At 37.3% G+C, this 25,865-nt stretch overlaps 1 protein-coding gene across 8 annotated transcripts in view; it reads left to right on the top strand.

The window, feature by feature from the left end:
- MEF2C (myocyte enhancer factor 2C) overlaps window positions 1-25,865 on the top strand; it is a 131,562-nt gene that overhangs the window by 90,893 nt on the left and 14,804 nt on the right. For 5 of the 8 annotated variants that reach the window (XM_072860746.1, XM_072860744.1, XM_072860748.1 and 2 more), the window contains exons 4-7: window positions 2,274-2,417; window positions 9,367-9,553; window positions 10,709-10,756; window positions 25,412-25,584. In XM_072860746.1, the coding sequence (XP_072716847.1) occupies window positions 2,274-2,417; window positions 9,367-9,553; window positions 10,709-10,756; window positions 25,412-25,584 (552 nt within the window). Of the gene's footprint in view, window positions 1-2,273; window positions 2,418-2,478; window positions 2,617-9,366; window positions 9,554-10,708; window positions 10,757-25,411; window positions 25,585-25,865 lie in introns of all 8 variants that reach the window. The other 3 variants (XM_072860747.1, XM_072860749.1, XM_072860750.1) reach the window with 2 other exon arrangements.

Here is a 25,865-nt window from a genome sequence, read left to right as displayed (position 1 = left end):
TGCCATTTGTAAATAGAGGAGCTGGACTGTCATCTCAAAGCTTGGAGTTGAGGATGCCATCCAATCTGGCTCACATCAGCGTCATTCCTCAGAGACTCCATGTGAATCAGCAGGACTCCATCAGTGACCCAGATGAGCTCAAGAAAAGGTCCCAGGAGTGCTGATCTGGGTTTCCTGTCTGGACAGCTTGATCCAATGGATCCTGAAAACAGAATAATTTATGTATTCAGAGGACAACTGTTTTGTACTTATATGAAGAGAAGAATGTTAGTTGAGATTAGTTATTCAGAGGTAAAAGAGAAATTTCACTTTTAATATATCATATTGTATCTATTAAATCTATCAAACAACCGCTGACTGCAAAAGCCCTCTTTATAATTGGCTTGTTTCAAGCTAGTAGCAGTAGACTATGTCTGTTCTGTTCATTAACATTTAAAAGATGAAAGAGACATAAGAGGGAGTGGAGAAGAAGTGCAGAGAATCATTCAGGTTGTTTTAACTTCTTAAGGTTTGATTCCAGTGGATATATAATTTTGTCTGTGTGTCAGTAGTAGCTCATGGGATTAGACTTCATTAGTGAAATCTGCATAGGTACAAAATTTGAAAAGAAAGATCTACATTGAGCCAGCCTTCCACAGTTGCCTAAATCTGTTTCAGGGGTCCACAACATGAGTTTGGAAGGCTCAGATCTCTTAGGGCAGATCACCATCACTTTGCTGACTTGATGAAAATGTGAGGTTCGAGGAGTGTGTCTCCACAAGGAAAACAGCTTTATAGCTTTTGCAGAAATAAGAGGGCTCTGTTCTTAAGTCTCAGGTAAAATGCAGAAAATGAAGTCTAATTTTTAATAAATGAATATAATAGTACAGAAACAAGGTATGACATTATAATACTTGAGGGCTTTAACGGTGGTAAACTGGGCATTGCCATAAAGAAAATAATTAGGAAATGTACTTTTCCAAAAGGAACGAAAAGGTCAGATGAGAGGCAGCCATTCTGAGAAGTCAGAAAGAAACCAGTTAGAGCATCCCACGCTAGAATCCCACACAGCACAAGCATAGCCACTTACTAACACAAGAGTGCTATGTGATCTATATGTTCAGGTTAGCCAGGTTTCAACTCAATTAACTACAAGCTGTCTAATAAAGTAGTAATAGCCAAATGGACTCTTTGAAGAGTTTTTGATGGAGAAATTCTTAAAGCTGAATTTGAGAACTCTTACAAATACTGACTTTGTGTACTATTGCTTGTAGTTCGGGGGTCCACAAAGGCTTGCTTCTCATATTCTTTTACCTTAATGAAGCCAATCACTGTTCTTTGGTGATCTGTCGAGGTAGATCAGTTAAAACCTATTTGAGGCCAGGCAACCATTCTGAATTGTTAGCTACTGATTTCATTCTGTTTTTAAGCTTTTTCATCTGCGTTATTTGTCTTGGTGATGATGATCGTGGTCATGAGGGTTGAGCTGCTGAACCTGAAATTCATCTGGTTTGACTTTTCACTAAACATCTGTTTTAGCAGTGCTTTTTCCTGTACATTAAGCTTCAGCACTGTGCATTTGTAGCACTGTAACTGGAGTCAATAAAAAGTAAACACCATGTCTAGAAGCTCTTAATCGGTATTTCACAGCCACATTAGCAACTCCGTCCTCCCCCTTGTCCTATCAAAAGCATACACTTAGGAATGGCAGGGCATTGCTAATGGCATCCCTTACATCCAATTCAAAGGAAGAATTCAATTTAGGTACTCCTCCTTCTTCTTTGTGAAGAACGTGAATTCCTAAATTTGTTGCAGGTTTGTTTTTTTTTTCATTTCTTCCTCCTGTATCTTTCTTTAGAGCAAAGGAAAACACCAGGGTATTCCACTGTAAACAGTATGCGTCCTTTGCTTTTAATGTTCATTCATTTCAAATGGATAAATATGTTGAAATAAATTGCATTCAAAAATAATCTGCATTCTGGGTGGGTATCTTAACCCCTTAATGCTATCGGATATGGTGGGAGGGAGGATACTAGCACAGGCACTTTGCCAGATTGCCAGCTTCGTTCTGTATTGACGGATTAGAGTTTCAGAAGAAAGAGGTCTGTATGGTCCTCTCTTGCCACTCATAATTGGAGACCTACAGCATCAGTGTGGTGGATCTCTAGTCACTTTCTTTCCCTAAAGCATAATGTAAAACCTTCCACTGCTGGGCAGTTTGTATTACTGTAACACTGCTGAGTCTTTCTTGCAGCCTGTGTCAAGGATTGAACTTTCCAAATTATGTATTTCAGACGTTGAGAAAGAAAGGACTTAATGGCTGTGACAGTCCAGACCCCGATGCAGACGATTCAGTAGGTCACAGCCCTGAGTCTGAGGACAAGTACAGAAAAATTAATGAAGATATTGATCTAATGATCAGCAGGCAAAGATTATGTGTAAGTACTCTGAGCTCCCTTTCATTTTTTTTACTTTTTGATATTTCTCTGAACCTGGCAGGCATTGAACAAGAAAGAAAACAAAGGTTGTGAAAGCCCCGATCCTGACTCCTCTTACGCTCTCACCCCACGCACTGAAGAAAAATACAAAAAAATTAATGAAGAATTTGATAATATGATCAAGAGCCATAAAATACCTGTAAGTACCAAAGGTTAGATGGCTGTCTGCTGATAACTGCTGCAGTAACAAACCATAACCCTTTCAGTTCTGGCTTCTTAAGGAAAACATTTCAGCTGGAAACAGGCTTTAATAGCCCAATATATAATTAAACACTGTGGTCAGAAAATTTCACACAACATATTTTTCTTCCAAGTCTCTACCTCTGACACACAGACAAAGCCTACTATAGGTGAAACCTACAGAAGGAAGTGAAATATACATATATACATTGTATTCACTTGATTTACAGAACTGTTTTACCACACCACTCACCAAATTATATCTAAAAAATAACGATGGAAATCTTTCTTTGTGGACAGGCTAACAAACCCACAGAATACTTTCTGTGGTGATATAGAAAAAATTATGTAGAACTGAAATTCCTTTATATATCATTATTAGCGTGTTCTGTGCGTGTCACTTCAGTTCTCAAGTGTCTCTGCTAAACTCAGTTGCAGCACTGAAGGGTTACAGCTACTTGCTCGCTGCAGAGAAACAGACTGCATGAGAGCCTAATGGTAGGATTCAGACATGTTTGTGTGTTGGGGTGATTTTACAGATTTATCAAAGAATTTGCTTTGACCTCATCAGCATTTCTTTAATGCTTTAACATGAGCTAAATTTTGTTTTAACCAAGTCAAAATTTCTAACCATCAGTCATATGCCTTGCCAGATATCTAAGAGAAATAACTCTGCATGTGCTATTTCGTTTGCACAAGACATACAAGGGGAGAATACTTTGTCATTATATTTAATATTACATTTTTAAAGCCGATAAAAAGAATGTGGAGGTTTGGAGGTTATATTTGTGTATCCAAATGTGTGTGGAAGAGAAAGTAGCAAACCAAAGATCTGCCCAGGTCCAAGGAAGCATCTGAATTTGCATAGGTAACTGCTTGCTTCTAAAAGAGATCATTTGGATGTGTTCATTCCTCATTCCCACATATAGGTTGTATAGTTAGCTGCCAAAAAGGATGTCTGTATACCCAGAATGAGCAAAATCTCTTCTGTAGTGCTAGTCAATTGTGCATACAAAATCTGATACCTAAGCTGAGGATACCTCCTAAGGATGCTCAGATTCTGTCTCATGCAGTGTAAGTGTTTTTTCCATTAATTCTCAGCAGAAGGATTTTCACTCAAGTTAATTAAAATTTGAATAAGTTCTCACATCATGGTAAAAGTATTTTTGCAAAAAAAATTTAAATAATAAAGATTTTCCCAGTGACCAGAATGGCACCAAATTTGATAAATTAGTATTTGGAATGGCTAGTTAAGGATGCCCAACATGTATATAAAACATCAGGGAGGAATACATATATATTCCATCTTTTTTACTTCCCTTTTTATCTGCTTCTTTAGCATAGCTGTTTTTCTCAGGAAAAAAAAGCTCTAAAGCTGTCACCATGAATTTGGTTTCTTAGGATGGAACTCAGTTTGACAAACGATGACTGCAACATTTAGGGTGACTGTTATAAGCTGAAATGCTTAACCCTTTTTCACGTCAAAAATCTTACCAATAGCCATTCCTTTCCTCTTTCAAGGATGACCTTTGGCTTCTTCAAATCAAAGTGATGGAATTTTCAATCAGATAGTATTTAACCAAGCTACTTTTCCACCTTTAAAATTGTGTTTGGAATGGTCCTTCAGATCCTCTGTTTCTCTCATGCGATCTGTTTTTGTTCCAACAAAGCAGCACATGTTATAACCATTTAGAAATCTCAAGACATGAAAAAAAACCTTGGAAAAAAACTCATTCCTGTGGTATTGAGTTCTATCACTTTCTTTACCTCCATAAGCATTTGGGAAAATTGTCTTTTCTGTAAAACTAGGAAAGTTCTAGGAATTAGAAACAACACAGTTGATCTAAACATGGTACCTCCCTTTTGTCCTCCCAAAAATTAATGGACTTTCCCTCTGGTTGCTTTCATTAAATTTAACCTTTTTACATCAAATATAGTCCTACTTCAGCTGTTAACCTGGTGATTAACTTGGTTTCCTAAGCTGTATTTTGGGTATAATGTTAACTTCCTACCTTGCAGGGATGTTACAAGGTACAATGTATTATCTTTTTGTGAAATACTTTAGAGATGCTTCAGACATACAGAACTGCAAAATGTTAGCGTTTCTTTTCATGTCAGACAGGATATCCCTTCTTTGAATACTTCACACGCAGAGCTCAAGGTCTGTGTGCTCCATCAAGCTGCTAACCACAAAAGGAAGAATCAGTAGGTGTTCTCCCCTAATGTAACAGGAGCTCCTTCTCTTGGCATAAGCCGAGATGTAATGGGGAAGATGGAGCTCAAAGCTAGTACATAATGAAAATTTGTAAATATAATATATTTTTAAATATATACTATTATATTATATACAATAATATACTTAACTGTACAAATCAATATAACTTCAGGGAAATCGGGGAAGTTATATTCATTTACTTGTAATCATCAAAGGTAGCCAAGAACATTGCAGGGAAGAAAGCAAAATTGAACAAAAAGTCACCAAGTCAAGTCATTAAATGACTACTAAAAAATATATAAAACAATGCAATGCCTGTGCCTGGTCTTGTAACAGAATAAAGCTGCTGCCAAATGAAAACAAAATTGGCTTTTGCTCCTAACAGCTAAGGCCAATAATGTTTCCTCAGATAATTTTCTGGGGATAAGTATTTATATTGTTCTAAAACATCTGATAATAATTAGACATTTATTTGTACTTTTCATAAGAGTGATGAAAGCAGAGGAGACAGAAATAGTCCACTAGAAGGGAGCTATAAGTATCTCTGTCTCTAAATAAATGAAGGCCTGGTTGAACATGGGAAGGATAAAAACAATATTTAACACAGAATGTTTAGTCCATTAATTTCCAAGGGTTTTGAGTCCCCAACACTTTGCTTTGCACAACATACCGCAGCTTGTGGAGCACACATCTAGCACAGTGTGTGCTGTACACTGGCAGTTTCCTCTCAGGTGAGCCATCTGCCCTCTTTGGCAATTGTGTCCAAAGGAGAAAAGACAGAGGAAAAGACAAACAAACAAAAAAAAAACCCCAAAATGTGGCAAGCTGCATACACATTACAGTAAGGCTACGTCTATGTTAGTAAATTAGCAAATGGCAAAGAATGTACCGAGGCAGTGGGAGGTACTTGTCTCTGCCCCAAATTATTTGAACAGTCCCTGGCATGCTTTTGGCACCTGCCAAATAACGCTCCCCAGACAATTTCTTAGCTCTGTTTGCTAGTTAGCCCAGGCCAGGAACAATTCCCAATTGTCAGTTTATATGTAGTCATTAAGTTTTTGAGGTTGAGAAGGCTTAATAGTATGGACATGGACTGCTCTGTGGCCTCAGATGGCCTCAGTTCCTAGGCAAGTTTAATTTACTAATATAGATATTACGCAAGTGCATCATAAGCTTTAATGTCCATCAGGCCTAGCTGGAATAGATATGCCCCGTGACTTACCACCAAGAATGACTAGGGAATCTGCAGCAGGTTGCAGTTCTTGGTGAAGGACATATAAGACTGTAACAAAATTTGGGCAACCAGAGCAAAACCAGAGCTAGAGACTTACTGTTTAATACTGGTGCTTATCCAAACAAACTTCTCTCTCTAACCTTTGACTACTGAGGAAAAGAAATAAAAACCCCTGTATTCCAGAGACAGTGTGTATTGTGCTGCAAAGCAGAGAATAAACTGACTTTGCCCTGATAAAATTGCCTATGAAGTACTCTGTAAATAGATGTAAGTATATCCAGACAGTAAAATTGTGAAAATGACACCATTACTACAGAAATTAAGAAAATAATTTGCTTAACTAGTTCAAAAAAATATTTTTAAAATGTCAAAAGGAAAGCTAAGTATCTGTTTCAGCAATGTTTATATGTTTCATTGATGACTAGTGAGACTGGCAGCCGCAAGAGCAACCAAGACTGGAGCTCTTTTGTGCTATACTAATGTAGAAAAAGAAGACTGCAGCCCTTGAAGGGTTTGGTTTGTACATGGAAGAAATACAGAGCATAATGATGAAAGTAGATGAGCCTCTTGAGGATTGGCAAGACCTTCAGATTTGTGTTTGTACCCATGTTTTAGTTTAGATAGCTCAACAGAGGTTGAGATTAGGAAAATAAGTTGAGAAAATAGAGACAATATTGGTGTCATCAGCTGTCTACTCAGCCTCAGAGGGCAGATGTCACAGATCTTGTGACAGAGGTGAAGAAGACACTGTGCAAAGTGCTCCCCAGCAGGTGACACTCAATCTGACATGGGCTGGCACTCAAGCAGGCAGGATCATGTGCTCGAAGCCACCAGGCAGAGAGATCTCCACCACAGCCCTGAATGTTGCAGTAACAAGAGACTCTATGTTGGCTTATTGATGTCTCCCATCAGGCTGGAGGTGGAGCTAAGACATCTATCCTCATGTGAATTCACTAGCTAAAACCTTTTGAAGAGGCAGAAACCAGCAGCAGCAGCTGGCTTTGAGCTCCAGGAGTCGCCATGCACTTCTGACTTACATGGGATTTGGGAACCTCTTGGGTCCTTCTGTGGCCAGTGGAGAGAATGTCTTGCTTCAAAGCATACCTTCAGGCTGATAAAATATTTCAGGTTATGCTATGTGAACCTATTTCCAAGGAGCCTAGACCTCAGTTGTGACATACACTGGTACTCCTTGTGCTACATACTTTGTAAATTTTCCTTTGGAAGACAAGCCACACATGCCGCTAGTGAGCTGGACTTCAACTGTAAAAACATCTGCAGGCAAAAAAAAGGTTGCTCCTGAAAGAAATAGAGAACATACTTCAGCAATTACATTTTTCATCACGTAATCATTTATTCTCTTTTTTCTATTTGTGAGACTCAAACATTAGTATGTTTCAGGATCCCTACACAGACCTAGCAGCACGTGTAGTTTTGCTCCTTACCCACTGAATGCATAGATTCCCAAGACAACTCTCCTCCCCTTCGCACCTCTACTTAAACGAATCAACTCTATAGAAAATATGGCCCTTGGGGTGCACTTCAGCTTTTTGGCAAAGGGACGAGTCCCATCGTGCAGCCCCAGCTGGGGAGCAATGCCAGTAGGTCCATCCTCTCAAGTGCCCTACCTGATCTCATCCATTATGCTATGGCCATCTCTCACAAACCCAGGCCACAGACTGTGTAGAGGGTTTCAGAGCTAAACTAACACCTTGAAATAAGTCCCAAGGCATTTGTGTAATGTATCCTTCACATCATACCCTGAACTAAAATCTTGCTCTGTGTTTCAGTGGTTAAGCAAAACGATTCCTCTATATTTAGAGCAGAATTATGTCTGCCCCTAGAAAGAGGAGCAGACAAAAAAAAAAACTTAAGGGATAACCGTAATTTGATGGCCAGTGCTGTAATATGCAGGGCACAGCCAACAGCTCTGGCCAGCCAGAGAAGAGACATGTGGGTGGCACAAGGTCAGGGCGCCTCTGTTGCCTGACACAGCAGATTATGTGTCCGGCTCTCAACATACTCCCTCTAGGTCCTTGAAGACTTACCAGTACTCTCAGCTGCCAAGAACAAAATTAAAATCTGTGATTTCCTCCTCCAAAGATGTTACAAGGCTGGTTTAAAGAATTTTTTGATGGGTTTAGACTCTTGAAGCTTATAAGATTTTTAAATGGCAAATTAAGGGGTACTTCATTTGCAATGAGGTATTTGAATATCTAAAATGCTGTCAGATAATTCTGAAAAAAATTTATTTCCATTCACAAAGACAATAAATTAATTATTTTTAAAACAGGTAAACTAAATGTGTAATTCTAATGTATTTGAATGCCACCAGAGTCATAAATTTTAGAGAAATTCAGGCAACTGCCACCCCAGAAAACCCCAAACAATAAACCCACCAACCAAGAAAACCTGAGTTGGACTTTCTAAGAGCATAATGAGAATCAGGTACTGCATCTCCTCACACCCTCTGTCAGAGTGTCCATAATTGGTTCTTTTTTGAAAGGGATTCTTGCAAAGGAAAGTGGCTCAGGAGGGGATCCTGCCTTAAAGTATGAAAACAGTATATTGAAAAGGCATCACCAAACACCATCACCTCCCCAAAAAACCCCCCAAAATCACAAAGAAGCCAAAGACTGGTGTACATATAAAGTTCTTCTATTTGCTGCCTGTCCCTGAGTAGAACTTTATTTCTTTTAAGCCCCTCCAAGCTAAGGTAGAAACTTTAAAAAAAGTAATTTACTGTGTTGGTGCCTTCAACGTGATTTGGATCATTCTGGTTGCTAAAGCAACATAAGCTGAAATTAAAGCTTTTCCTTTTGCATTCCACACCTTCTAATTTTTCTCCATGCAATGAAGTCATCATAATCATGTACTTTTGATCTTGCAGTCATCTGTGACACTAGATTAAGATATCACAAGTGAACAATTACGACTTCACGGAATGAAAGAAAAAGAAAATTAAGCCTCATAAAGCAGGGTTTTGTTTTAAACAAAAAAAAGTGAAAAAATCTTTCCTGTTCTTACAAAGTAAATGTGCAAGCTTCATTAAAGAAGATGGAATCATGATTTGAAAAATCATATTTAAAAGCCTTGGTAACTATTGAAACTCTTCTGTTGACTCTTGGGGCAGGGGGGCAAGCATAAATATTTTAACCACCAACTACAAAATATTTGAACTAAATATAGAGTAACTGTACTTGAAGGCTGTTGTGCTTCTGTACTATTCTCGTCTTTGTTTCCCTTTTTTGCTTGTACAGGCTGTTCCACCACCAAACTTTGAGATGCCAGTTTCTATCCCAGTGTCCAACCACAACAGTTTGGTATACAGTAACCCAGTCAGCTCACTGGGAAACCCCAACCTTTTGCCGCTGGCTCATCCTTCTTTGCAAAGAAATAGCATGTCTCCTGGCGTGACACATCGGCCTCCAAGTGCAGGTAACACAGGTAGGCTCTGTTCAATCCCATCCCTTTAAATGCTCTTTTATCAGCTGCTTGTGTGCCTTAGGTCACTTTAAACTGTACTCTGAGAAACAAGAACTCTGTTCTTACCGGTCATAGCTGTTTGTCCAAAATTGCTGTGTTGAAAAATCAAAAGAAGAGCCGAAGGGGTTTCTATTCCCAATTTAGAAAATTAAAAAAAAGTTCTAGAAAAAGCTGAATATTGACTAAGACTAAAGGAAATCAATAAAGGATGAAAGGGCAGACAATTTGCTGTTTCATAAAAAGGCAGCTTGTCTACTTAATTCATGCAAGAACTCACTATACCATAAAGCTTAAGGGGGCAGGCAAGAAAACGTAGCCAACGCAAACAAGTTGAAGCAAGTAAAATAGGGCAGTCATTACTTAAGTCATCTGTCTAGAGGCTATACGCAGAATTTATTATTATTTATGCATTCACAGGTTCCTTGATGGATAAATGTCAGTTGAGCTCTGTACTTGAGTGCCTTGTATAGTAAGAGGCTGTGCTTTGCTCTGGTGATGATGAGGGCTCACCTCTGAATAGGATAAATGGGGATTAAGTTCATTCAATCTGTCTGGCTGAAGCAACGTCAAGATCCTTAAGTATACCGGGTTCAAAGAACCATTTGAGGTCCCCAAGTGCAAAGAGGAATTTTAAAAATCCTTAGAGTGAATGTCTGTGAAAGGCTGAGGACATTAAAATGAAAAGCCATGTAAATATATATTATAGCTTCTGAGTTACGTTCTCGTACAGGAACTTTCAGTCTCTTCCTCCCAATTCCGTGTGGAAGCCTTTGCTTTTCTGACTACTATTGAACTAAAGATTGTTTTCAAATGAAGGACTACTATACATAACTTTCAAATATAATTTATTCTTCATATACTGTGGAAGTACCAAAATAAAATAACGAAATGTTGTGTACTACATATTTTGTTTGTCCTTGAAAGGCAAATATCTTGTATGGGTAACATTAAACATTACAATTTTATGACTATGGGTCTGATCTGATGCCTGTTCAAGTCAGAGGAAAACAGTGGTGGGCACTGAAGCAGGCCGTTTGAAGTTAGAGAAAATGTTTTGAATGTTTGCCTGTTATAATTTATCGTGCTCATTTGTAGTATTTCATTTCAACCCCCTAGGTGGCCTGATGGGTGGGGACCTCACAACCGGTGCAGGCACCAGTGCAGGTAAAGAGAAAGAATTTATATTTATTTTTCTAAGTGAACAAAGGACTTCCTTCAAAGGCTGAGTCCTGAAATAGCTCCATACTGGAGGTGGGATATTAGAAAGTGATCGGCATCGGTTTATTTCCCCCAGCTGGGGGGTGCGGAGTTGATATTTGTGCTTCTTTTGTTAGTAGGAAGAGGCTTGTTTTCAGCAATGTCAAAAATCTTGCACCTCAACAAATTCCACGGATACAAATGTCTGTTTTCCTTCACGTTAGCCTCTCCGTAAAAACTTTTGGGTCCATTGCATAGCCCTGTTCAAGCAAAACTCCTACTGAGGCCAGTGTCAGAAACCCTGATCCTTTTTAAGTCACAGGGAGTTTTTCCATTTACTCTAGGGGAATTGGGGTTTCATTTTATGAATTTAAGCTTGAGTAAAGATTTCGATATTGAGTCTTTCATTAAACTTCAATCTACTGAGCACAGATTTTATTTCAAGCCCCTGCTTTAAGACCATTGCTAGTCAGCAAAATCTGTTAGCATTTACTTAAATAATCAGTAATTAACTTAAGCTTAGTTTTATGTATTTACTTAAGTGCTTTAGTACACAACAGGGAAAGGATTTTCAAAATACCCATGCAGAGAAAAAGATTAGCCCCTTTAGTCCTGCTCCCACAGAACTAATGAGAACTGTACTTGCTAAGGTCTGTGTTATCAAAGCAATGTTGTCAGAGTAGTCCCCTTTGCTCAGTAAACTGAGTGGTTTGTTAGCAATGTCAGCAATGTTGCATTATTACAAATACGGATTACAAAAGACAATGGCAAGATTACTGTTTCAGTTTGAGAAGTAAACACATATGTTCGAAGAAAATAAGCTGAGTGGTAAAACATGGAGCACATCCAATTTAACTGGGTTAACTGCTCTGAGAAAGAACTGTATGGAAAAATGGTTGGAAGATCCATTTTGTGCACTGTAAACCAAGGCTGATAGATACGCCGATTCTGACGTTGTCTCACTAAATTACTTATAAAGAAATTCTGGATATAGTGATCTTTTCTTTCTTGGCTCTTCTCAGCCTGCGTTAGATCACCCCCCTTTTATCTCCACACATAGATGAGTCACAGATGTTTGTGTGATGCATTTGTAGTAAAATTGAAGCTGCACAGCATTGTATCAGAAAGGGACTTTAAACGCATGCCGAAGCTTTGAGGGGTCATTTTGTATTAATTTAGGAGTAGGGAAGGCAGACCACGGGAGCTTAGCTATTAGTCTCCTTTGTTCTCAAAAAAAGAAAGCATGATAGAAAATTACGGTTTTGTTAATTATCTTTTGTTAGCCTGCGAAACACAGCTAAAGAAAGATTCATTCTGGCGATGTTCGCACTTCATCTCACTTTAACCTCATGTATAGTAGAAACTTCAGGAACGGCAACGGAGGGACTCGGGTAGGAAATTGATTGCCCTATTAAGGGGCTCCCTCTACTGACTTCTTGAGAAATATCATTGTCTCGTTACTGGCTTCCCTGTTCCTTTAAAAAGACGCTGGAAAGCAATTCGTAAAGAAGGCAATGTTTTCTTCTAAAAGGCACACATACCAAAATAAAAGTTCCTCTACATATGCATTTGGCTTAATATTCCTTGTGCTTAATAAAATCTGTATATCAATATGCCAGTTGAAAATTTATATTCTCTCTAAATACATTTTTTTTCTTGGAAATATATTAAAAGCATATATAAGCGTAGGAAGAGGAATAGCTTGATTATTTACTCACAAATTAAGAACTTGTATTTCCTGGGCACAGTGTTATGCATTAAGCTCTCAAGCAATGTAACTTTGGAGTAGGCAATTGATTTGAGGGACATATATATGAGGGGCATTGCTAGGAATGCGTCATAAATTTTTAATCATATGAATAGTCTTTGTTCTTTATCTGGCAATAAGAGCTTTAAACACCATTAAAGAAGTGTTTTCTAAATCTCTTAAATGCAGAGCAGTAGGAAGAATTTGATACAAGGCTGAAGGAAGATGAAAAGGTCACTATAAGGTCGAATCCTCTGTCTTAGTTGCATCATTCCACAATGGCACTATTTTGGACAGTCCTCTTTCTTTAGGGTGCAGAAGAATAAACATCAAAAGTTCTCTTTGTTCATCATTCTTCACAAGAAACAGAGACCTCTGTGTTTTTTTCTATTTGGCATCTTAGAAGCTGGTAGCATGATCATGTGGTTTAATCTGTTGAGGTTCATATTTCTGGCCAAATTAGAACATTATGAATTTGCATTTTTCTGCAGTGTCCAAAAATAGCATATATTCAAAATAACATACTCCAGGAAGAAGAGTCTAAAGAGTTTCATTTCTGCCATTATAAAATGAAACTACTTTTGATTGCTAACACCAGGCCTCAGTTTCTGCACTACTTTACTTTAACAAATTACATTATAACAAATTACATTATAACTGCAATATCAGAAATGGAAAAAGATTAGTTAAGCCTGTGTTTTGAGAAATATGTTATTTTGTTGGTTTGCATTATTTCAAGTAATAACCCTGAAATCATCCCCAATTTACCTTGGGAGTCAACCCAAGACATAAATAGAACTTTAAAAAGCTGACTATTTCTTTATTACCCTACACAACTAAATACCGTCAGCGGTATTTTTAAGTTAAACCAAGGTTATCTCAGGTTTGTTAAAGTAAATTTGTTCTTAGCCAAACACTGATTGAATAGTTTCTGTCATGTGATAGTAGCAACCGCCAACAAAATTGGAGTGAACTTCACATTTAGTATAGTTGCTAAATTAGAAATACAGCAATGTCTGTGGCATTATTCTCTCAAACCAGAGGCTTTTGATTGAAAGAGAGAACAGGAACTTTTTGGACCCAAGTCTGTATGGTCTAAAACCATTCTAGCTTACCCCATAAATTATACGAAGACTAAGTGACATTACCTGTTTACATAATAGACTATGTGAAGTTCTTTTAATTTTTAGGGACCACAGTCTTTAACAAAACCACTTAACAGCAACTTGACCAGAAATAAATAATGTCTATGAAGTTTTAGTACTGTAAATTATCTGAACTCAAGTTTTATTCAATGGCTCAATATTTATGTTGAAAGCCTGATAAAAGATTAAAACTTCAAAAATATTTCAATAGTTTTAAAATCAAAACACAACAGTACTTCTTTGCATCTGTACTTTAAACTTTTGATTTTCAAACTGAGTTATATTTTTAGATTGAGTTATACTTTTCATTTTTCATATGGTTTTCAGATTATGACATTTTGTATTTTATAATTAAGTTTTCTTTTGAATGGAATAAGCCCATTTAAATCAACACAATTTCTTTATGTTTTAAACCACCATGAATAATAAAATCGAAGGAAAAATTCAATCTCAAGTTTTAAATCCAGGATGGGTATAATAAAAAATATACTTTAATTGTTTATTCACTTCCTATAACTTGTTTATTTCACTATTTGATTTTTGTACTGCCTTCATCTTGACATTAATATTCAACTAAAGGAGCAAGTTGCTCAAAAGTACTTGGGACTCTACAAATGCTGTCAGAAGGGCTAAGTGCTTGTTCTTTTCACATCAAGCATCCTCAAACTACCTTTAAACCTGTTCTTTAAAATAATTAGAAACTGAAAAGATCAGTAGTGCATTTTGAAAAATTCACCCCATGTCTTTTTAATAACTGAATCCCGTATTTACCTATAAATCAGCAGCTACTCATTTCCTTCTGGAAATTAACCACAAGCTAACAGTTGCTTCTCATCTTCTGAGGGCTGAAGTCCTGGATCTGCCAGCCAATATCATAATTTGCTAGTGCTTTCCTGCTCCTTTTTATTTTCTTGGTCATGTACTGACTGTGGGTGAATGTATCATATATTTGACTAGTATTTCAAGCCACATGGGAATATATGTAGTAGTAGGGGGGGGTTAATTCATAAGCCCTCAGGGTAGAGGCAATCTGGATTGCATCTTCTCAAAAAAGAGTGATTTACTAAAAAGAAGCAATCTGCACAAATAAGCCTACAAGCAGTACCAAAAATAGGCAAGGATTTCAAAAACACCTAGTTGCATTAGTGCCTTTTGAAACTATAAATACACATAAGCAAACTAATACTAAAAAGAAAAAATTAAAAAATTAAAAGGTTACATAAATATTCTCCACTGTGCCCTAAAATCATGCTTGGCGTAGTCAAGAGAAGATAATTCTTAGGCTACAAGTGTGGAATATGTTAAATAAACAAGTGAGTTTAGAACAATGATTCCCAAACCACAGTTTATGGGCAACCTGTTAGGAGTGGGTTTGCCAGGGAGAGCATGGTAAGTCGTTGCCCTTCCCTTATTACTCGATGAGTGCAGTCGCCCACAGACCTCTGATCCAAAGATTGGGCAAGATGTGGTACAAAAGTATAGTAAACAATAGTTCCTGTCCGAGGAAGTTTACAGTCCAAAAGAAAGAACATGCAGTCATTCATAACAGAGTTCATGATGCAATAGTGGCAAATCCAAACAATAAGGAATCATAAATTGTCAGGTTGGCTTAAAACCATGGAGGGGGATAAGAAATGAAAAACACAACAGCTTTCCTTTTCTTTTCTCTTTTTCCACTCACATTATGCCATTAAGTGTTCCTTTTCCAAACTTTCCTCCATATAAGGAGGATATACACTTTTTTTTTCCATGTTTTAAGGGAAGTACCTACAGGTAGGAGATTTGTGATAAAGCAGGAAGAACACTAGAACTTGCTTGACAGCTCTAATACATAGTATGAAGGAAATAGTCTATGTAACAGTACCTGAATGTCATATCTATATACGCAGTCAACACAGGCCTTTCCAAAATTAAGTCCTATTTCTGCCCTAAGTAACTGATCTGTTTTATACAGCTTATTTGTATATAGGTAAAAACTGTTTTATACAGCTTTTTTCATATAGGTAAAAAATCACATCAGTGAAGCTTTGAGAATAAGTTTGAAAGGATAGATGATGCTGTCCATGTAAAAATAAAAAAAATCTTGCAACGGGTGTCATGCAAAGGTTGGATGCATGTATTTTCAGCTAACTCATGTGACCTCTTACCAATGAAGAGCTCCACGTAAGCTCATTCTGAGTAGACCTCAATGAAAATCTGTGAAAATTTGGCCTTTATTAGGTTTTCATCAGTTGTGTTAGTGTTGACTTAGTAATTTATTTAGTTATTCTCTGGCTCATCATCTCCCTAATCAGCAGTGTCTCAATATTTGTATTTATAAAGAGACAGCTTGAAAGGATTGAAAGGGAGAAAGCCCTAAGTTCACATGTGATGAACAATTAAGTGAGTTATACAAATTGTGGTTCTTTGTAAGTGGGATTTTAAAGACAGGCGTGATTGACTTCTTTTCCTTTATGACAGCAATTTCAAATGTTCCTCAGGAATAATTTGGATTCTTTATATAAAATCCTTTTTCTAGTGAAATCTGTGGGTATTTTATGCTTTACTTCAGTGAGACAGGGATTTCATTTGGTTTTTTGTCTGTGCATTCTTGCTCATTAAGACACCACACTGTCTTCTGTTGCACACTGCAATCCATATTCTTGTTCAAATTCAGAAAATATAAGAAGGCATTGCAAATTAGCAAACATCTGGATTTCATGCCTGTCCTGAGTCCTGAAAGAGATAGTTGATGCCTCCTGGATTTGGAATGCAGCAATGACTTTGCTCTGAGAAAGAAAGCAAGAAATGCATTTAACCTCTTGAAGCTGGGACTGCAGCCACACATGGAAGCTCCTGGCAGTATTAAGTTAATGTGACCCCTGCCCTTTAACTTTTAACATGATTCCCCAATTAAGATATTTGATCCACAGATTCCATTTGTTTTCCAGATCTCTTGCAAGCTGATTTTTTCCTTTGATAACAGTTGGAAAAGTCTCCCAGAAATAAAAGCCAGAGGAGACACGGATGGCTTAGTTACTGATCTTTTCTTTGCAACTGCTTAAATTTCAGAACAAATCTAACTAGTATTATCTATGTGCAAAACACTTTCCTTTCCTGTGTATATCTGTTCTAATAACACTGGTAAGTTAAAAATATAAGTATATATCATTTGTGTTTAATATATGGAGTCCTGAAACTTTCCTGACATTGAGTATTCAATTATGCATTCTTCATTTTTCAATAACTGTGCATTTAACAAAGATCAACCATTTAACTTTAGCTGCATGTTTATGAAAAAAAAAATGTTAACAGTTATTTCTAAAAATTCTTTGGGGAAGCAAGAAAGTACATTTTCAAATAATGTGTTCTGTTTGTAATTGGAATTACTTCTTGTCTTGAAATATTTTTCATTAAAAAAGCATTTTTCCCTAAAATGATAATTGGTTTGAAACACCCAGAAAAGGAAATCATTTGTCATCAGCAAATAATTTGTTAAAAGCAAAGGTTTTGTCAAAGGCTCTCACTCAGGCAGTCAGGAGGAGAAATAAGTCTTCTACCTTTCCCAGGCTCATATCTTTTTCCTATATATCTTCAGAAAAGATTATATTTTTCAGTAATGTAGTTTTCCCTCCGACATAAGTCAGGTTTTTTTCCTTTCTTCTGACTCTAGAACAGCTCATATAGAAAAAGAAAAAATACTGTTTGTTTTTTGCATAAACAGGACTAGAATGGAGCATCTTTTCAGCTAGCATAGAAGATAAAGGAAGATATATGCTCCTAAAATGCATTATTTAATTACTTTACTGAAATAAGAATTAATTTATAATCACAGGAGACTCGCTTAGTCCTGAAAACATATTTTGGAGAGGGGGTTATCTCAGATAGGTGTGGTCCAGATATGATTTGTACATCCTGCACACATTAAGAGATCAGGCTTGTGCCACTTACTGCAAGATTTTTGGAAAAGCTGTTATGCAAGCTAAATTTCAGATAAGCACCACTGAAAGCCACCCTCAATTTTTGGTGTTGACCTCTCCTAATAGACTAAACCTTGGTGTGGAAGATTACTGCATTCCTAGTGCAGAGCATGGACTAACCTTTGCAAAAGTGAACTGTGCGTGAGGAGGGAGCATGACGCAAGGTTGGGGACATTGCACTGTCCCTGCTCCTCATGGTAGCAGCTACAGCACCAGTGGCAGGGGCAGGGTAGCTGTTTTACCATGGTAAGCCACTTTTAAGTGACTGTCTGATCCCTAACATTTTGTTTGGGCCTTAAAAAATTTACAACACACAGGAATATGGTTCTGATTCTCACTGTGCAGTGCCCATGTGTTTGAACTACAGAAGTGTAATATTCATAAAGCACAAAACTGAAGAGCACTGTGTAATTTTCTTAAGTTATTTTTCTCAATAATTACAAGTTAGTTACTGTGCTGATTAGGTGAAGCTTCAAGCCAAACAAGATAACTTGAAATATATGGGTTTTGAGATGAGCATAGCTATTGATAAATAACCATGTTAGAACAAAATAATGTTGTGGAAGTGGAAATAAATGAATCAATACAATCAGAAGTAAAGATGTAGGAAAGATAGTGTTTCTGCATTAAAGCTATATGCTCCGACATTCCTGAAATGAGGTGCCATTAAAAATTATGAAGGCAAATAGTAAGATGCTATGATCAGACAATATAAGAACATAAGCATACTGACAGTAGTAACTGTACTGCAAAATTAGAAAAACACAAACAGGACCTGGATCATCTATTGCTCTGTTTCTTTGCTGAGCAAAAAAGGGAGGAATAAGGTTGATCATGGAAAACCTAATTGCAATAAGAAGTGTTTTAAAGGGTTGCTCACAGTTCCCTATGTGGGTAGCCACAGGCTAATTCTGTAGACAGTCAGGTGCCACCTTTACATTTATTTTATTAAGGGGTGAACTCCTGGACTAAAGTAGGAGAAAACTTAGTGCAAGAACTACTTTAGAAACATTTAAATACAGATCTTATTATAGCCACAAAACATAACCGCAGTGTTGGTGATCAGGTTAGTTTACCATGTACTTAGTTATGCACTTGACTAAGCAGTAAAGTATTTGCATGAAGTGTAATGGTCTGTGATACAGAGGTCAGGTTTCTGTACTCATGGTCTTTCATTCTACATCTAAACAAACTCATCTATTTCTCCATCTGGCTGAAAAAGCATCTCAGATTTCTGACCTCCTAGATTCATGGCATGTCCTTAGATTTCCAGAAATGCATTTTGCAATGTGTTCTGCATTGTCAAGTGGCCAAAGAGCCACTTCTGTACTTTCAGCTTCTGCCTGAGAAGCATCATCTCTGTCCTGAAGGAAGTCTGAACCCAGTTGCTGCAGTATGGGATACACATGCCCTTTTTCAGCAATAGTCATGTGCACCTGCAAATACTCCACATGGAGTAGATTGCAAGGATGTTCCAAATTTTATATGGCACTAGCCCAAGGGTTAGAAATAATTTTGACTACGTCATCCATGTAAACAGTTCATGAAGGTAGCTGACAGTAGTCAACATGAAGATTTGAAGAAGACGACTTGGGTTTTAATTCTTTTATGATGAGGAACTTGCTGCCAGGACACCCTGGGGGCTGGGGACCCAGAACAGCAGAGGCTTCCTGGGGGTAGCAGGGCAGGGCTTCTCAGCCAGGACCCATCCCACTGCCCCAGCCAGGGAGCAGGGCAGGGAGGGGGCAGCCGGGGGCAGACCCAGCCCCAGGCATCAGACGGCTCCATGAGGATGGGGATGGGCCAGGATGCCAGCCCATGGGAACCATAAGACTGGTCAGAGGACTGTTAATGACACTGTTAATGACACAAGATTTAGCAGTAGGACCCATACTGTCTCAGTATGTAGGATTGGAGCCTAAGTACCTGAACCAGCCCAGGGACATAGCAAAACTGAAAAATGTGAGCCACAGAACAGAGAATTCACTTTCTTCATGATATACTACAAATATAAGCAGATCATACACACAGTTTTCCTTGGGAAATTTGATGAGGCCATTTACCTCCGCTGCAGTGGAAGCAGTGGAGATTTGCCTGGTTTCCAAAATGAGATCTCACCAACACCCAGAATCATGAAATGGGACGCACAGTGTAACCTTTAGCTTTGTGCAGTCCCAGTGCAGGTGGCCCTCCATGTACACCTAAATTGCCTACAGTATTAGCAGTATTTTAGTGGTTCCCAGATACTGTCTTTTTTCCCAGCACAGGACAACTGTAGTGCCATTATAGCCCTTTACATAGCTTTAGACTCATAGAGCAAGGACTTCCCATTAACAGTTATACAACCTGCATGGCAAGAATGAGTGAGTTAGAGACCTGGATATCAACTACACTGTTCTAGGATTCTCTACCTTTTTATTTACATTATTTCTAAATGGTTGGTTTCTAAAACTATAACAAAGAGTTGTTGAAATAGTTTTCTCCTCATTCTCTTCCCATTCTTCCAAATATCTATACATTTACAGCACTTTCATCCTATTTCAGTCCAAAAAGCAGCTGATATTTCACAAGATGTTTGAGAATTCTTTCACACAAAGTCAGTAGATTTTATATACCACATCTGTCTGAGTTGGCTCCCAGTAATTCAGTATAGAAAGTCCATTAGTGTAATGTTGTGGGAATGGGCAGCTACTTTAACGTAAAGATTTTCTTTTTTCTGAGTGAGCATATCTGCAGATTGGTTTTCTTCTACCGCTTGCAGTTAGTAGAGGTCACGTACTGTGAAATGACTAGCATACAACATGTGAGTAAGAACCTTCAATTACCTCTTTTAAAAATTATGCTTAGGTGAACACCAGTACAGCTTCCTGGCATTAGTGCTTTATTGTTGGTATCTATTTTGTTCAGGTGGTAAACCATAGCCTGTTCCAACAGTGTGTATGCATTAAAAAAAAAAATTGACACATAAGATTTAAGAGAGAAAAAGAACCCTTTCATTGCCTTTTAAATTACTATTAGGAACGATTACCATTCCTCCAGAAAATGGGAAAATGAACTGAGTAAGCAGTGCAAAACTGGGTGTAAATTTAGCAAAATTTCTGTTACTGCACTAATTCTTTTATATATACATATATTTTGAAATGGAAGTAAATTGTAGCCTAGTTGTCTCTCATGTTATGTAAATTCATTCTAAATTTAACATTCTTTTTGAGAGGCTTGGTGGTCAGTCAATGTCCACCATGGGATGTGCATTTAACATAACCCAGTAAGAAGCAGGAATCCTCCATGAAATGGAATGTCCATATTCTTCTTGGAAGAATTATGATAATTTCCACAAGTAAGAGCATGCACTTGTTGGAAACTTGAAATTACCATTAATATTTATTGAAACTCCTTCAAGAATTTGAAAGCTCTTTTCCTATTAAAATTAATGGGAGGTAGGCATCCCAGGTTCCTAAAGATCTTGTAAATTCTCAACCCATAGGGTCAGTCAAAAGCACTAGAAGAAATGAAAGAGAGATCAAAGAAAGGACATGTAAATTGTGTGTCTTGTTCTTAGTTCTTCTAGGGCTACCACAGAGGTTTTTTCATTCAGTATATTTTTGTATCTTTGAAATCACAAATTAAAAAGAAACAAGTAGGGACATGACTGGTTCAAAACTTCAAGAAATCAAAATACAAAAGTTTTCCAATTTTTCAAGACTTAAAGACTTTGAATCATGAAAATGCTGTTCAAGAATGTTGAGAGATATGGAAATAAATTATTCTCTCCTCATTCATGTTGCCTTAACACGTGGAAAGTTTCCTGGCTTAAATGCTCAGTACAGAATTATTGCCCTAACTCTGAGAATATCAAGAATTGCAGCCACTTTGCAACCACTATAACACCAATGACCAAAACTACATGTAAGGTACAGGTGTTACTAATGGGGGATGAAAGAAGAGAAGTAAACTTTGCTCTCTGTCCTGTCCTGAACAAACTTATGCCCTACTCGTACCCTTAAATCCTTAAAACATGGAAGTGACCGTTTAAGATAGTAGTACGTGAATTTGTAACATAGTTCAAATCGTAGTCTTCCATGAGTAAATTTTTTTTTTTTTAAATAATTCTTCTTGACTGACTAACTACTGGTGCACAAAAATAACTTTTCTGGATGTTTTTGAAGAGTGATATTGCAGGGATTAATCATGCAGTCTGCACTTGGACAGAATTCCTTCTAAAGTCAATGGCACTTGTGCCTAAATGCAGAATGCAGGAACATGCCCAAGAAGAGGATTCTATGCTCAGAAAGCGTTTGTCTTTATATTCTGCCATTAGTCCAAATACAAAGTCTGGCAATGCATTTCATGACACGTGCTGCTCCACTAGTTCTGTCTAGAAACAAGCTCTTTTCTGTATAAAATATTTTTACTCTTTCAAGTCAGTATAACAAACAACACAAGGAAAAATAATTTTCTCTGAAAACTTCTTGAATTGAAAATGCTGTAAATTTACAAATTCTGACATATGCCCTTTAAAACTTGTGCATCTACTGTTTTTATTTTCATTATACATTACAAGTTATATTCGTAATGTTTAAAAATGTTCTATTCCAGCAAAAATATGGCTTTTAACCAAATAAAAATGTAAAGCCAACTTGCTCTAAAATCCATCTGTTTTTCATTTTCTTATAATCTATAATCAGGAAATCCATTCATACATGACATATAATTTTTACGCTTTCAAGTGGATAGTGGAATGCGATGTTCTGCATACAGTCACATCTAAATTGATAATTGTCCAGGCAGAGTATAATTTTGAAGTATAGGATGAAGGAAAGCTTAATTTGTATATTAGAAGTCTTATACATTTTTTTGCCTCTGAATGTAAATGAGGCCATTCTCTTCGGTGGATTTATCTGAAGGTGGGACAGCTGCCTCAGAGCAGGCCACAGCTTTCTGAGTAAAGAGGATACGGTTTAAAGAGCTGGTTTAAATGCAGACTCTTCTTAACTGTAAACCGCATGCATGCATTCATCATTGATTTCAAATGATGGGTTTCTGTATCATTGGTTTAAGGTCCACAGTCTTACATTCCTGACGCCACTTTATACCAAAAGAATAACAATTTGGTGGCTGGAAAGGGGAATGGTTATTATATGGCTCCAAAATGCTAGCTGGCATAATATGCCATGAACAGCAGAAATCTACTGGTAAAGAGAAGATTGCACTAGTTCTTAAAAATAATTTGATGTTCTAAAAATAAAAATTTAAGAAATGTTATCACTGTTCAAAATATTTTACATCAGTAGGTAAATAATATAAAGGCCAGATGAAAGTTTCTGAAGAGTAAAGTTTTATACAGATACATTCTTTCTCTTAATTTTTAATAGTAAATTATATTAAGTAAATCTTACGTGGAAAATGGGAGTTCTTTCTTGTAAGGGTTTCTATTCTCCGAAAATCACAACTATAGAAACAAACATGTAGATTACAGTGCATGCTGTTTCGTTAAATATCTTAGGTTGTATATTGTAGAGCCAAAAAAAAAATACACTGCTTCTTCAAACAGCTTCATTTTCACTCTCTGAACAAATGCTTGTCATACAACAGATTTCACAAGGCAGTTTGACTTCCTGTTGGTAAAATAGCTCCTGTATGAAACCAGCACCAGAAAAACTCTACTTTTGCTTCAGTTTCTTCTGTTGATCACCTCTCCATGTCATTAGTTTTTCAGTATTCAGTTTGTAAAAGATCAACTTTTAAAAGGCGCTGTAGTTTCTAGAATAAAATATTGTTGTATATTCAAAATGCCTCTTCTAATTTCGCCGCCTTTAGTGACACATAGCATTAATTAGAGCACAATACGTAGCAAGTCCATGTTGAGAGCAATTGTTCGTTTAAAAAAAAGCCTACTGACACAAAATGGAAAATTTTTGATGGTGTTCTGCTATTTTAGCTTGAGAAGTGTAAAACAGACTTTTTTTCATTAACTCATTTTATCTCACTAACTGTAAGATATTATTAAGGAAATAAACAACAAGATTAACTATGAAAAATATTTTAATACAAAACCTCTGAAGTTATCTGAGTGCTTCTAAGTTTTCATCTTACTTCCTTTTTGCAAAGGCTTGGGAGATCATGATAATAAAAAGCATAAGAATAAACAAGCCAGGCCAGACCTATGACTAAAGGTACCTCACAAATACGGAAGTCAAGCACTTTGTGATGATGCTTTTCCTGTATCCTAAGCCTAGCGTTCACAGTTCAGGGTCTTCCAGACTTTGAAGTGATGTTTTTGTATTTAATAGCCTTTGACAGATTTTTTTTTCCCATGGATCTGCTGATCTGATAAATACAATTAGCTGATGTGCTTGCAGATTAAAAACATGGTATAATGTTAGGCATGCTTGGACACACTTCATTATCCTAACTAGGATAACTAACTAACTAACTATCCTAACTAACATTATCCTAACTATCCTAACTAACATTATCCTAACTATCCTAACTCTCATGTACTATCATTTTTATGCCCACCTCATAGACTTTATCAAATGTAGTTCCATGATCCATTTATGTCCTTTAGGGCTGTAAACCCCATTTCACATGTGAAAAAAAGTGGGATACTGAGTTCTTCACTGACATTGGGACTACAAAGGAAATTTGAAGGTCCAGGACTTCTAACTCATAGGGCTCTGCCACGCTCAATAGCTCATCTTGCCACACTATTTCTAGGTTGTGTGTCGCAGCTTGTGAGCTGTGAAAAGGTGAGCACAGAACAGAAAGTCTCCCCTAGCATTTGTTTTCTTGGTATTTATCCGTGAAAGTTTTCTCTTTCTGTACTAGTTTTCCTGCTATTCCCTCTCTATGACTGGGCAGTTTCTCTATCTCTCTTGAGCCTGTGCAGACAGAATTTCAAGGCTACACTAAAAAGTCATCTCTTTCCCCAGACTTTGTGTGGGTAAGAGGTGAAATTAGGCAGATGAAATAGGAAAGTCTCATTTTTAGTGGAATGGTAGGTCAGTAACCTTATGGATATACAGTTGTCAGTACTATGTGGTGAGAGAAGGAAACCCTTTTCTGAAAAAGGCAAATTAAGCATTTGCCTGTCAGAACTGTTCCTGGGGCCTGCAGAAAGCAGCAGAGAGATGAAGATGAAAGATACGGTGGTATTTTCCAAATAAGGTTATGCTCTTGCTCCCATTGACTTTAGTGTTGACAGAATCGGGTCCAAAAAGTGTGGTGAAAGAGAGCCAAAAACAATTAAGAATCTTCCTAGTCCTCCCCCTGCCTTTTCTGGAAATTATAGCCTTGCTATACTCATCCTTTGTTTAAAAACAAAACAAAATCATGACCTGGAAAGGGCTGAGTCAGACAAGGCAGAATCCTCTGTAGTTGTCAAGAAAACACAGCATAGCTTTGTCATTTTTTTAAGCCATAAGATTGTCTGACTTTCCTGATTCTCTTGTAAGGCAAATAGATCTTGGCTGCTTTGAGTACACAGTATATTGTGCTATATACCATAGTGCTGTAAACAGAGTCGTATAATCAAGTTAATTTCAGCACATCACTGAGATGTCGGCTGCCACGAGAGAAAGTATTTTAAGACCAGTTGTTCCAAATCTGGCATGTGTTGTATTTTCCTATAAAGATACATTACATGACACAAGTATTTACCTTGGGTTTTTTATTTTATATTTTCAGTGTTCAGGCTTAAGAAATACATTAGAGTTTATAATCTTTCTCTCTCATTTTTCTTTTCTTTTTTTCTTTTTTCTTACCTAAACAGGAAATGGATATGGCAACCCCCGCAACTCACCAGGTCTGCTGGTCTCACCTGGCAACTTGAATAAGAATATGCAAGCAAAATCTCCACCTCCAATGAATTTGGGAATGAACAACCGTAAACCAGATCTCCGTGTGCTTATTCCACCTGGCAGCAAGAACACAATGCCATCAGTGGTAATGCATTTTCAAAGCTTTTTTTATCTCCTTCAGATAAGAGATATTTAGGAATTTCAAGGCCTGCTCAAGCAACTAAAATCAGCAGAATAGCATTCCACATTCTTGCTTGTTTGGTGTTTCTGTCTAACCTTATGGTTTGACATCCAGCTGAGGATGCAGGCAGAGCCTGTTCGATTACTTTTATGAAGTCATATTTACTTCCTCCCTTTTTTCTATCGAGTTGCAAAATAGGAACTGTGTCCTGCACAGTCTAAACTTCTGCACTCTCTTTCCTGGTA

Source organism: Ciconia boyciana, chromosome 4 (genome assembly GCF_034638445.1).
Source record: "Ciconia boyciana chromosome 4, ASM3463844v1, whole genome shotgun sequence".
NCBI lineage: Eukaryota > Metazoa > Chordata > Aves > Ciconiiformes > Ciconiidae > Ciconia > Ciconia boyciana.
The sequence above is the reverse complement of the archived record's forward strand: the minus strand, read 5'-3'. Positions and strand labels throughout refer to the sequence as shown.